Raw genomic sequence first — 14,752 nt, 5'->3', positions numbered from 1 at the left:
ATTATATAGTGGCCGCCGTCATATAGCTGGGCTTGGCGATGAGTTAAGAAACTTTGAAATGGACAGTCAGTTAAATATAAAGTACATTTACAAATAAATTAGTTTAATTATTTCCCCTCAAACACATTGTGCATTGTATATATGAATGGGGGTTGATTGACGACCATTCTTAAGTAGAATTATGTGGGCAAGGATTTAAGTATGTTTTGAAAGGAGAATAAGGCGATTGTTGTTTTAATTAAGTTTGAGAATCAATTATCAATCACCATGTTTTCAAATAAAATCACATGTACATGTAGCATTGAACATGTTGTAAAAATAGAAACATCAACAGTAAATACTGTACAATAATAAATATATAACAATAACAATCATATAAACTATAGACACATTTGAACAGGCATTATTGGTACCTCAAGGATGAAACACCTACAAGTGCCTCGGGTGACAACTTTCAGCCACGACGGGCTTTACCCTTGGGACAGGACATGTACCCGTGTCGTCATTGTCAGTGAACGTGAGAGAGTAGGTTGTTAAAGACGTTGGATACCATTGTTCATGCGCATAGCGGACGCGCATGTAACGGCTTGTATTTGTAATGCGGTTACGTCCCTTTGACTCGCGGCTAATTACACTTGAACTCATAGAAATGTAAATTTGGGCAAGAGTTACCTCCCCGGATTAATTATTTTAGGGGTATGCTGTGTTGTTTGAAAATAATTTGAATATCCTCTGGTAACATGTTGTTTTTATTTTATAACTTTATTTTACAATGAATAAACATTAGAAATAAGCAAGTTTGAAAAATATCTTTATTTTGTAAAATGCTTTTTTGACTGATGAATCAATATTTTGGAAAACGTGCTATTTTTAAAGTGAAATTAAAAATGTTTTGACTTGAATTTTCATTTTTCTGTTTTGTGTCATATCAATACTGTAATATGTCCATTTAAAAACACTCATTTAATAATCAAACTTTAAAATGACCATTTTATTGGCAAAATGATTTTATCATCCGGTGCCTCTAGATGGCGCCACTTATGTCGTGGTAACTTGGTTTTTTTATTGCGTAATTTGATTCAGGACATATTTTCCTACAAGATGATACCAAATATACCCATTTCTTGAATTTTTTGTCTTTTGTATGCAACCTCTTTAATGAGTTATTCTCTTCATTTTTTGTTTTCATGCCTTTGAACGGAGCTCGAGATAAGCTGCGTATATGCGTCAAATACGTATTAAACAGACTGAAATACGCAGACAAATCACATCCTAGCGTATCAAATACGCAACAAAGATACGCTATTGAAATAACACTAATGCGTATGTTACACATACTAGATAAAACGATTGCGTATATTACAACTGTTAGATAAAACGATTGCGTATCTTACAACTGTTAGATAAAACGATTGCGTATATTACAACTGTTAGATAAAATAAGTGTGTATCAGCCGATTGCGAAATTCACTTACCGACAGTTACCTTCGGAAAAGCTTGTGCGACAAAAAACTCGAATATCGATAGATTCCAATTAAAAAGCACAACGTGCCAAGTCAATGTGTCTTAAACAGTCGCTGATGTGTCATTAAAAACATAATGCCTTTCTTACAATGCTAAGTTTTGCAAACAACAATGGCTGTCTGGAAAGGGAGTAGCAAGCAGACGCAAGCGGCGATACTACTTTTCATTAGTTTTAAATGATTTACCGGATTTTTTTTAATCAGGTTAAAATACCAACATTTCAGGAAACAGGTGGTAAAAATTTGGATACCTCATCAATTGTATACTTAGGATGAGCGATATTTATGCGGGTTTATTTGTGGACTCATCCATTGTATCATGACGTCATATCATTTAGAGTGACGTCACGCCTGTCCCAGCTGTCGAAAGTTAACGTAAAGAGAAGGTGCTACAAAACATAACTGAATACTTCGCCATTTCACATTGTTGAAAAACACTTTCAGACATGCAATAATCTGGTACCAAAAGAAACTGCCGGGTTTTGAATACTCAATAGCACCCGTAAATCTGAAAAAACACAAAGTTTATTTCCTAATTTGACAACGATCGCTCTCCCGCCTGGATCTCATTTTTGCATCTGGACGCTGCTCCCGTTTGAGGAACTGCGCCATTGACTGATCGTGAACTGTTTGAACGACCTGAATCAAATTTCACTCGGATTGACCCGGGCCTTTAAATGTAGGCCCACTTTGGTAAACAAGCATATTTACAGTAATGATTCACATTAATTTTCAGTCTGCCAATTAGAGGAATATACGTTCATATCAAAGAAACGTACAATGTCGACACGCCCCAATTTTTTTAATTTGAATGGGGTTATTTTCGTTTACTGAATATCAACGTTTCATCATACCTTTACTGGGAATTAAACCGCGGCTTCATCTGCCCACCATAAATACGTATAATTGAAGTATATATTCTGATCAGAACTTCTCCATTCCTCCCAAAGGATGAAAACCTTGACCTGAGCATTTGTTGCAGTCGACGTCGGTTTTCTTCTTGCCCCTAAATCGGTCCTTGATCCACGCATACACGGGGGCAAGGGAGCCAAAGTTCCCCTGGGGGCCACAGATAGCCAACAACGGGGCGAACAGAAGCAGCGAGTAGAACAGAGAGAACCCAATGGTGCAGAACATGAAAATACCAAATTGCATAAAGAACAAAATGACCGCAAATAACATGAAAAGGGAGGCTCCCAAAGTAGTGCATGCTCCAGAGAGGACGGATATTCCTACGGTTTCCAACATATCCCGTAGTCGGCCGAGTCTGTGTTCGTGACGTGACAGATGGTATCCTTCCGCCAGGTGGACGACGTAGTCAACGGCAAGTCCCACAACCAGCGAGAGATTCAGGGACTCCAGTACCTGAAAAGAATCAGTGAGTGAGTATTGTTTTCTGCCGCTTTACGCAATATTCCAACAATATCACGGTGTAGGACACCAGAAATGCCACAGATACTATCATCGCAAAAGGTTTATTATCCGCCGCATAAAGCTTGCGGTTTGCTGTAATCCACTCACTCCAGCTGCTTATTGATGGCACTGTGATAGAGACAAAACTAATCAACCAAAACATTTCCATTGTCAAGAATCGTTCATTGTAGGATTTCAAATGTCTCATACGTATTTGTTTATGAACAAATTCCAAATAGTGATGATATGAAGTGTTTCCAAAAAGGTGAGCGTACCGCACCGCACTTAGCAATATTTAAGATATATGACGGCGGTCTGTAAATAATCGAGTGACTGACATCATGAGCATCAACGGCACCTTCCATAACGGATTTATGTGGACACCAAACTACGATGACGAAATAGATGACACCACTGACGAGAAAGATCATGCGCCTAAGCCTTTCTTCTACTGCAACCTTGTGGCCAGATATCCCCTGCCGTCGTTCTGTAAGTTGTGTGTGTCGTTCATAACATTTTAATTGTACTGTTATAATGCTGACAAGAAAGGTGTTTCTGCATTTTGCGCAAAGTGTTTGTTTGTTGTTTAACGCCACACTCAACAATATTCCAGCTATATGACGGCGGTTTGTAAATAATCGATTCTGGACCAGACAATCCCGTGATTGACATCACTGATCCACGCAATTGGGATACGATGACATGCATCAACCAAGTCAGCGAGCCTGACCACCCGATCCCGTTAGTCGCCTCTCACGCATCATTCTGTGACTGATGCGGTAATTGTTTTGATTGATCGCAAGTCTAAGTGTCATATATGACGTGTGTCTGTCTCGCTAATGACCCTACCAATGATCGAGCGCATGTCTAAGTGTCATATATGACGTGTTTGTCTTGCTAATGTCCCTACCAATGATGGAGCGCAATACTAAGTGTCATATATGACGTGTTTGTCTTGCTAATGACCCTACCAATGATGGAGCGCAATACTAAGTGTCATATATGACGTGTTTGTTGTTGGTTGGTTGGTTTGTTGTTTAACGCCGCACTCAGCAATATTACAGCTATATGACGGCGGTCTGTAAATAATCGAGTCTGGACCAGACAATCCAGTGATTGACATCATAAGCATTGATCAACGTAATTGGGATCGATGACATGCATCAACCACCCGATCCCGTTAGTCGCCTGTTACGACAAGCATAGTCGCTTTTTACGGCAAGCATGGGTTGCTGAAGACCTATTCTACCCCGGAATCTTCACGGGACGTGTTTGTCTCGCTAATGAACCTACCAATGATTGATAGCAAGTTTTAGTGTCACATATGACGTGTTTCTGTCTCGCTAATGACCCTACCAATGATTGATCGCAAGTCTAAGTGTCATATATGACGTGTTTATGTCTCGCTAATGACCCTACCAATGATTGAGTGCAAGTCTAAGTGTCATATATGACGTGTTTCTGTCTCGCTAATGTCCCTACCAATGACTGAGCGCAAGTCTGTGTCATATATGACGTGTTTCTGTCTCGCTAATGACCCTACCAATGACTGAGCGCAAGTCTAAGTGTCATATATGACGTGTTTCTGTCTCGCTAATGACCCTACCAATGATTGAGCGCAAGTCTAAGTGTCATATATGACGTGTTTCTGTCTCGCTAATGACCCTACCAATGACTGAGCGCAAGTCTAAGTGTCATATATGACATGTTTCTGTCTCGCTAATGACCCTACAAATGACTGAGCGCAGGTCTAAGTGTCATATATGACGTGTTTGTCTTGCTAATGACCCTACCAATGACTGAGCGCAAGTCTAAGTGTCATATATGACGTGTTTCTGTCTCGCTAATGTCCCTACCAATGATTGAGCGCAAGTCTAAGTGTCATATATGACGTGTTTCCGTCTCACCCCCAGTTTCCAGCCCGCCAGTGGGATGATGCCGACGATGGTGACGGTCACACAGCTGATGGTGGCGGTGGCGAGGAACCCGAGGACGACGTTCTGTGTTGCGAAGGTGAGGATGACGAAGGCGAGACAGATACCGATGATGATGCCCTTGACGGCGGAGTCAGCAAGAGTCTGCATCACCATGGACCAAGTTATATACCAATCAAAACAAATTAAGAACAGCCCTAATGGAAGGTTGCGTGTTGGAATACCCCAAGCCATGACAGATGAACGAGTCAAATGAAAAAATCGGGTGATCTTTCACTTCCTTTTACAGTAAACTACGGTTAAAACGAACTCAAAGGGACTACTTATTTTAGTTCGTTATAACCGTAATTCGTTATAAGCATATATACAGCAGAACTACAGCATATAGTCGGGACTAAAAAGTTAGTTCGTTATATCCGTTAGTTCGTTATAACCGTTTTCGTTATAACCGTAGTTTACGGTAGTAGTAAATATTCGACTGATCTCTTTGATTGGCATTCTAGAAGTTGGTGTGTAAATAAGAAAACGAACAAGTTTATGGATAACAACTTCTGGTTTATTGCATATAGAGACGTTAGGATGCAGATTCTTAAAGACTCACTCCAGCTGGATAACAGTGAAAGAATCTACATCGAAACGTCACTATATGCATTAAACCAGAAGTTGTTATCCATACATTTTCACGTTTTCTTATATTAGAATCATCACCCTTTATCCCAGGATGATCAACGAATACCATGTTTAAATAATGTGTCCAAAATACATGGAGTTAAGACCGCTGTGTTTGCCACAGTACTCATATATACACCCTAGTGTTTTCAAGTTTGTCCAGTTGATACAAGACTATCGCAGAAATGTCCCTTTTCGATTGGCAAAGTGTGTATACCACATTATGAATGAAAGAAAGACTGCATTATGGTCAAGATATGAAGATTTTTGGAATTATGTATACACTTAGGCAAGTAGTGGGGTGGGTGGGTCGGGATTGATAGGGAAGCAAGTCTCCAGTCTTGTTTCATCTGAAATGTTGAGCCGCGCATTGTGCGCTTGGACGTATACCGTGTTACCCTTTGTATTACTTACTTACTTACTTACTTATATTTGAGATTTTACGTGCGCTTTCCGACTGCAGCGTATTTCGCTCACGGGCCCGGCCAGGCCATTTAATGTGTTTCCCAAAAGGGGAAAAAGTTGTTTGGCAATCTGGTCTGAGGCCTATAAATAAACTTTGACTTGACTATACTAAGTATAACCATTTAATTGAGTTTCACGATGTGGCAAGATGATACCTTTTGGACTCGAAGCCAGTGCCAAGCGTTGTTGCCTTCGGGTGTGCACTGAAATCCTCCACTCAGGGATGGCGGCAGCTTCGCTATCTACATAAATGAAACGGACAATAACATCGTTAGTTGATGTTCTTTCACGCTGGGCAAACATGTAAATTCCGTATTAAACAATTATATAAGGCAGAGAATTTAAGGATGTAAACGTGTTTTTATTATGAGTAACATCTGATGAAGGAGTAAGCATATACAGTACTTCCAATATACTTCCAAATTCAGTACCACCGAAACACAAAAGTCTAATGCCTCTCGGTACCTTGATATGATAAGTGCTTGGGACTTTTGATCTTTGTCGGTGCATATTATCTAGATGGCTTCCATTTGCCCATTGCTATTCCTATTCCTTTACCAATCAGTGATACTTTAGTCCTGGCTTCCTGTTGTCCATAACTATCCGGGGGCACGGGTGGCCCAGTCGTCTAAGGCGCCGCGATTCGCTGTGCAGAATTGCGTCCCTTGGGCATGCCAGAAACCTATGATTGTGGGTTCGAATCCCGGTTCGCCCCGATTATGTTTCTAGGTTTGTCAGCACCATACCCGTGCTCGTGGGTTTCACCGAAGTGGTAAACGTCTTAGACCTGCATCACTTCAGGCTTTCCTCCCACATTAAGCTGACACGCCGTGATATAACTGGAATACTGTTAAAAGCGGCGTTAAACCAAACTCACTCACTCACTCACTCACTCACCATAACTATCAGCGCTAATAACTGTTAAGTGTTGGCTTCCATTGTCTATAGCTAATCACCTATCAGCGTCTGTCTGTTGGCTTCCCTTGTTAAGTTTCCACCTTTTGTTATCTTATTACTTTTGTTGTTCTTACATGTACATATATATGCTCTCTGCCTCATATCATTCATTCACTTGATGAAGGAGTAAGCATATACTCCGAAGCGTTGCGCCCTCATTATACAGAAGTTGACATCCATAAATTCTCTTCCTTATGTGCATCACTTCTGAATGCCTTTCAAAGACTTAATTATTAAGGCGTTCTGTTAGTTTATATTTTAATATTTTCTCATAAATACACACATAACTATATCTCGTGATCTGGTTATAGCTACATGTATATAGTGTTATTGCATATATGTTTTGAAAGATAACTTCCGCAACACACCGGGAGACATGCACTTATCAATGGGGATGTCTGTTGAGATAAGTAAATTCCAAAACATCAACACAGAAAATAATCACTTTCGGTTTTCAACCGAAACAGATTCCATGGGTGTAAAAGGTGAAAGTGATGAAAATTATATAAATGAATCATTGAAAATCAGTGATGACACCAGGTGTTCGCGAAAAGGGTAAAACACGTTTAATTTCTTCCAAGACATCTATTTTTAAAAGACTTATAGCATACAGCTTTAGCTCGAATACAAACTTATGTGAGTAACTGTACAGTTATTATAACCAAGGCGCCAAGTGCATATTTTACTACAGCGACATTTAGGTCAATAATTATCGATGTCAACGTCTTGCTATACAATTTTCATAAGGTTTTACGTATTTTACTTTTTAATCACATATAAAGAAACCATCTTTCTGAAACCATAATAGTTATTATATGACGAGTATGTTTTAATTATTATATGGAGTTCGTTATAATTAAACGGTGCAAATATATTAACAGTAAACTATTAGGGAAAGACTCCATCTGATAGGTCTCTTTAATGAATGACCCTCGGAACGTATTTTCTTTGACGTTGCCACGTTAATTTTCTAAATATTCCAAATATTTCTTACCCTAGGAGCGTACGTTCCAAAGTTCCTTCATGAGATGAGGATGCAGTTGACAACCTACTTTCTGTATTAACTGTTGCAACCATACATACCTGCTTTGTGTCAACGTTATCTACGACAACCTGCTGGCCAAAAGAGCTATTTTCCTTGTCTGTCGTATGCTTAAGGCATATTCCCGAGGCAAGAGAGTTAACTGACTATAAAAGTTGAAACTGGACCTTTAAAGTCAGTTAACTCTCTTGCCTCCGGAAGGACACTCATTTCAATTTAATCTAAATATATTCCGAAAATGACTTCAGTCTGAAGTCCTTGTGAGGGAACTATATTCTTGCGCAGGTAGGGCAGGGCGACGTGCTCACCCGTTTCACGGACATCCGGTGTCATCACTAACCTGTGATTCTTGAGTGTAAGTTGTTACGTTTAAACCCTAATCCGCTTCTTGTTTTGGGAGACGAATATACTGACTTGTTTCTAGTTTATTAACATGATTTCTGAACTTATTACCGCTGATCTGGCAAATGTTTCCCATGCATCGACGACAGGAATCCCATCCACGTAGCCCACTTTCCCATTCCGTAGTGTCGTGTGCACAACAATGGCGGCATACCTCAGTCTTGTTCCGTAGTAGCGATCTAGAAAGCAACGGAACTCTATTCAAAATCATACTACGTCATCATTTTTCCATTCTAGTATGGTACATGCCACGCACCCGTTATAAGGTGAGGTGAAATGGGATTTAACGTCAAGTCCAAGATTATTGCACTTATATAGCGACGTGCATGTGTGTCTGTGTGTGTGTGTGGCTGCTTGTACTAATCTGGACTGATGCCGATTTATAGTACTAGCTCACTGAGATACCATGCTGCAGTTTAACATGAATACCCCACTCAGACACAGTATACTGACTCCGAGCCGACCAGTCCTTGTTTAAGCCCCTTAATGCCGTGTGCCAGGCAGGGTAACAACAAATACCATTTTTTAAGGTCTTTTGGTATGACGCGGCCGGGCATCGAACCCCGGACCTTCCACTCTCCGGGCGGACGCTCTACCACTAGACCACGGACGCGGTCGTACCCGTTGTAAACAATGCAAAGTGATATTGCTTCAATTTAGTTTTAATATAGTATTTAGTATTATATAGTTGTTTGTATAGCGTTGTTTGTGGATATTGTTTCTGTGGTTTTCATATTTCTATATAATGAGGAATACGGGTGGTCAGGATGTACAAGGCGGCGTAATTCGCTTTGCAGAGTTGCGTCCCTTGGCCATGCCAGGATATGCTGACCATGGGTTCGAATCTCAGATTCGCCCTGACTATGATACTTGATTTTCAGGACCAAACCACACTGGTAAACATTAGGCACTGTATCACTTTGGGCTACCCCCTTATGATATGGCAACCCATATCAACTGAAATAATGTCCCATAGAACAACATCCCATACAATGAACGTGTCTGCACTTTCCGTTTTTCGAAGGGACATAACCATGTTGAAGATGAATTCCATGTTCTTATGATTTGTGACCAGTATTCTAGAGCAAGAAGAAACTCTTTTCCCAAGCGTCTCGTTACCCCTCCCTCTATTGAGATTTGTATAAGACTTATGTCAGCTGAAAATGAACAAATTATAAAAAGCTTTGGTATATTTCTCTCCCAAGTCATGAACGTAAACACATTGTTGAACGGTAAATCATTATTAAATCTACTCAGCATTCAAATATATATACAGTATATTTCCAGTGTATTATGGGCCGGTGGCCTGAAGTACCGAATATATTTGTCTGTCTGTCTATCTGAAATAATGTCCAAAGCGTCAGTGAATTCTTTAATATGTTTTTATCGCTTCCGTGATCTAGTGAAAAGAGCGTCTACCCAATCGGATATTCCTGTTAAACTGCAGCATTGTATCTCAGTGGCATTAGCACTATTTAACCGGGGTTAGCACAAGCAGCCACGCACTTATAATACACATGTATGCACGTCTTTATATAAGTGAATTACCTTGAACCCGACGTTGAACCCCATTTCACCTCATCCTTTTTAAATATTTTAATCACATAATATTAAATCGCTTACTTTGTTTCTGTAATCTAACCATATACGATTATCGTGATATTCCCATACAAATACATGTCCAATATAAGAAATATATGTTTGTTTTGAAATATTATTTCGAGTATTTTCATTAACTAAACCCCGCTATGTGCAATACACCAGAAGTTTGCATCCATAAAATTGTACGTTTTCTTATTTAATCACCCTTTATCGCAGGATGATCAACACACGTGTATCATTCTTGCTGTAATAATTATTACCATTTAAGTGTCACGATGTGGTAAAACAAAACGGCGTGTACCCCGTTGGTCGAACAATATATGATTATCGTGATATTTCCATACAAATACATGTCCAATATAAAAGGTATTTATGACTGTTTTAAAATATTCTTTAGAGTATTGTTTTAAGTAAGTCTTGCCTAATTAAGACACACAGTCAACCTATATAATGTTTATCTTTTTTCAAGACATTATTTACATGGCATAAACACTTATTTTTATTCTGTCTTAAAAGCTTCAAAATTATGTTTGACAATCGAAATATTTCATACAATGAACAGTGCAGTATCTCAAGACTAAGTTTAGTCTTAGATAGGGCCATCTATTTCTATTTATTGTTGATGTAGTACGATGTCATCCTATCTGTATATGAGTTGGCATGAAACCAACATGTCTGCGGTTTCCGTGTTTATATTTGTGCTGGAACAGTTTGGTTATTCGTGAACACAACGACACGAAAAGATGTCGTGTTGCATAGCAAATTCTCACACGGACAACTGAGTTGCAGTGACCTCGATCGTGTACAGTGGAGTTATTCCCCTTTCCTTGCACGTATGCAAGCTCCTTCCCAGCGCGTGACACCTTCGTTACACTCTCGGTAACATCGCTGCCACTAGTGTGGGCGCGGCCATTACAAGAATCTTGACCCCCATATGTAGTAACGTTTATACTTTTGTTTATGTCTTTGGGAATGCCATCATATTTCAATTTGAAAAGGTTTACAACTGACCATGTTTTTCAGATGAATTTACTTTGTTGTTTTGATAATCTGATTGGTTCGAGATTGCAGACTAACGAAAAATCAACCAACTTCTCCCTTACATTCTTACTATATCAATAGCACGATAGTTTTAATGAAACAGAAATTCAAATTGACAAACGAAGAAAGTAATTTAGCAGCGATAAGTGTATTCGGCGTCACGACAGTCGTCACTTGTTTGTAAACATAACGGTCATTCGGTTGCGAGTCCCAACTACAAGCATGGTTGTGGCCACCTATTCACAGTGAGGAGTTTTGACTGGTGGCAGCGATAGTATAGAGAGCTCCGCGAACGGGCTATCGCTGTGAGGAGCTTGGCACGTACGTAGACCTCTATCGCCTTTGACGTCATAGTGAAACTGTCCCTTATAAGTAAGTTTTCGCATCGAATATGAATCGTTAACCACAAGCTAAAAAACATTTGATAGATCATTATGTCGTTCAGATATTAGGCACTATTGTGTTCGCTATTCATGTCGTGATTGGTAAATATTTATCTACAATACCTAAAAAATATTTTTAACAAACGATTTAATCATCTACATAGCGACATTCGTATATTTTAATATTTTAAAACATTTCTCATTATGAAAACAACACGAAGGTTTAAGATATAGGGATTCACTCTGCCCCAAGACTGACAGCACGCTTCAAGGGGAAGATACAGTAAAATACTATCAATGATCTGCCCTAGATTGACCCACGGATGTAAACCTTGCAGGACGAAATATATAAATGACACTGATTGCTTAAAAAGTTGAAGATTTGGGTCAGATCATAACATAGACCGAAAAGTGAGTGAGTGAGTTGGATTTTAACGCTGCTTTTAACATTATTCCAGTTATATCACGGCGTGTCAAATTAATGTGGGAGGAAAGCCCGAAGTGATGCAGGTCTCAGACGTTTATCATTTCGGTGAAACCCACGAGCACGGGTATGGTGCTGACAAACCTAGAATCATAATCGGGGCGAACCGGGATTCGAACCCACAATAATAGGTTTCTGGTTTGCCCAAGGGACGCAACTCTGCACAGCGAATTGCGGCGTCTTACACGACTGGGCCACCCGTGCCCCCAGACAAAAATGGATCCACCCTGGAACTGAAAGTTAGCCCAGGTACTTTTTGACAAGTTTTGTTTGTTTGTTTGTTGTTTAATGCCGCACTCAGACAATCAAGTGTTTGACATCATGAACAACGATCCACGCAGTTGGGATACAATGACATGCATCAACCAAGTCAGCGAGCCTGACCACCCGATCCCGTTGGCAGCCTCTAACCCGGATCTTCATGGGTGAATTCTAACCCATAATTTAGCATAGGTTTCTGGCCTGCCAAAGGGAGGCAACTCTGAACAGCGAATTGCGGCACTGGAGACGACTTGGCCGCCCATGCCGCCTAACAAAGTATATGAATTCTACAAGGAATTATCCATTTTTAAATAATGCTCTTTGTCAAAAGCAAACAAACTGTTTACAACAGTTAAAGCAAGGCTTTGTCCCGATTAACCATGATGTTTTAAATAGCAATAAACACTCGCCGAATAAACATCTGATAAAAAAATGACTAGACAATGCCTCAAGTATTTCAGTGTCCACATCTGTTCATGTGTATGAGAGTTAGGCTAGTGGTAAAAGCGTTCGCTCATCATGCCGAAGGCCCATGTTTGATTCCCCACGATTTGTGAAACCCATTTCTGATGTGAGTACGTGAGTGAGTGAATATTGGTTTTCGCGTCAGTCAGCAATAACCCAGCTATATGAGGCTGTTCGAATGACGTCACGAGTACATTGTGGACACGCATAGCGAGCATCCAGGCCTCATTAGTCGGCTCTTATTACAGCCCCTCACGAGAGCTTTCTTGTTCTGCTCGATATCATGTCACAGATTCAGTAACACGACGTCCCTCTCCAAGATGCATGTGTCCAATAACGGTTAATGAGATAGCTACGTGTATGCAACGTCTGAATCAATAGACATAAATATTCTCCGACCTTATTTTTTACAACGGACGCTAATCAATTCTTCTCCCGTGCTCTTAGGTCGTAATCGAAAACCCAACGGAGTCCATTTGTACAAAAATAGAAAGGCAAACTAGGAGATCGGATATAATCAAGAGCAATATTTCCTACAATAGGATAAACACTATTGCTTTGTTTCAGTCGTGAGATACGGACATATGCACTTGGCTAAATAGAGGAGGAAGCGTGTGTGACCTTCACCCCGGAGCATCCCATACGCCTACAATAAACGACCCATCTATCCCTGAGGATGTGTGCTTTAGGCGGAGACTTTGGATAGAGGCCCCATAGCCACCCGAATAGAACACACGACCCCTGCTGCCGCATCTGCATCTTTTCAAGGTTTTGTACTCTTATCTTCATGAATGTTTTTTTGGTGTTAAGCACTTTTTCTGCTAGTACTTGATCACTCCATGTTCCTCAAAAGTGACCATTTTTTGGCTGATTTCACCGACTCGTCACACCAAAATATTTTTTATCAACTGACTGAAGTTGTAATGGATATACCTCTATGGCGCTAGGGGCGGTCGGGTAGCCTAGTGGTTAAAACGTTCGCTCGTCACGCCGAAGACTCGGGTTCGACTTCCGACATGGGTACAATGTGTGAAGCCCATTTCTGGTGTCCCACGCCGTGATATTGCTGGAATATTGCTAAAAGCGGCGTAAAACCATACTCACTCACTCACTCTATGGCGCTATGTAATGTCCACAAGAAAATATTTCAATTTTACGCAATTCATTCTATGTGAGCCTCAGAATTTACAATAAACCCCTGTAAATTCCTATCTCAGTACAAACATGTGGCAATCAACACGTGAATACACGCTAGAAACCTTGGGGGACTTACGACTATTGTTTTGTATGTATATAGCGTCATTGAATGACCTCCAATCACTGTTGTGTCAGTCACAAAGCGTTTATAATTTGTCTGTAAGAGGGAGGGCTATACACAAAGAGAATCTCACCTGAGTGTCTTTTGATATCAAATATATCAACGAGTGTTGATAAATTTTATATCAAAAGACACGTGGGTGAGATTCTATTTATCAGCCAACATAATTCTTCCAAGTTTTTCAGTTTGTAGACGGTAATAAGCAGTGTCTTAAGTGTAAAAAGTACTGCTGACAGCTTCAGCAGCAGAGCCATAAGTGATGTCATTTGTTTGTGACGTCATGGTAACAATGATCTCACAATGGTCTGAAAAGCATTCTGATGCAATTTTATTGCAGCAATATCTTCAATGTAGATATGTTTTGGATGATTAATTACGATTTATTTACCTGTCCCTCTCTTACTGGCTTAATAATGCAGTTTATTAAGATGTACCTCACCGGAAATAGTTCTTTACAAACATTGTTTCTTCACCCGACTACCGCATTATTTTACGCTATTCTCAGCTGACAAATTCGTCCATCAGGGTATTACACATAAAAAGAAAATGTTTCAAAGGTATGCTTTGAAACATTAGAAATTACTATTTGGATGATATGATGTAACATGTTTGTTTTTCGTGCTTGTAAATTGATCCTGAACTGAAATGTGCAATCAGAATGATTTCATAACAAATACCACTTGTCTTTTACTATATTATATTTTTAATATAAGCCAAAAGCTAGACACATTTACGGAACAAATATTAAAGGAAAAAATCATGTTTTTAATTACATAGAAATACACTGAAAGCC

The 14,752-nt window shown here is 39.8% G+C and overlaps 1 protein-coding gene across 2 annotated transcripts in view; it reads right to left on the bottom strand.

Moving 5' to 3' along the window:
• LOC139443049 (protein dispatched homolog 1-like) overlaps positions 1–14,752 on the bottom strand; it is a 51,041-nt gene continuing 36,289 nt past the window's right edge. For both annotated transcript variants that reach the window (XM_071223969.1, XM_071223970.1), the window contains exons 8-11: positions 8,457–8,584; positions 6,160–6,246; positions 4,844–5,014; positions 1–2,888 (exon numbers count right to left, since the gene is read on the bottom strand). In XM_071223969.1, the coding sequence (XP_071080070.1) occupies positions 2,448–2,888; positions 4,844–5,014; positions 6,160–6,246; positions 8,457–8,584 (827 nt within the window). In that variant the 3' untranslated portion in view covers positions 1–2,447. The remainder of the gene's footprint in view (positions 2,889–4,843; positions 5,015–6,159; positions 6,247–8,456; positions 8,585–14,752) is intronic.

Source organism: Haliotis cracherodii, unplaced genomic scaffold, assembly GCF_022045235.1.
Source record: "Haliotis cracherodii isolate W230 unplaced genomic scaffold, xgHalCrac1.p SCAF_5, whole genome shotgun sequence".
Lineage (NCBI taxonomy): Eukaryota > Metazoa > Mollusca > Gastropoda > Lepetellida > Haliotidae > Haliotis > Haliotis cracherodii.
This window is presented reverse-complemented; position numbering and strand designations above follow the sequence as displayed.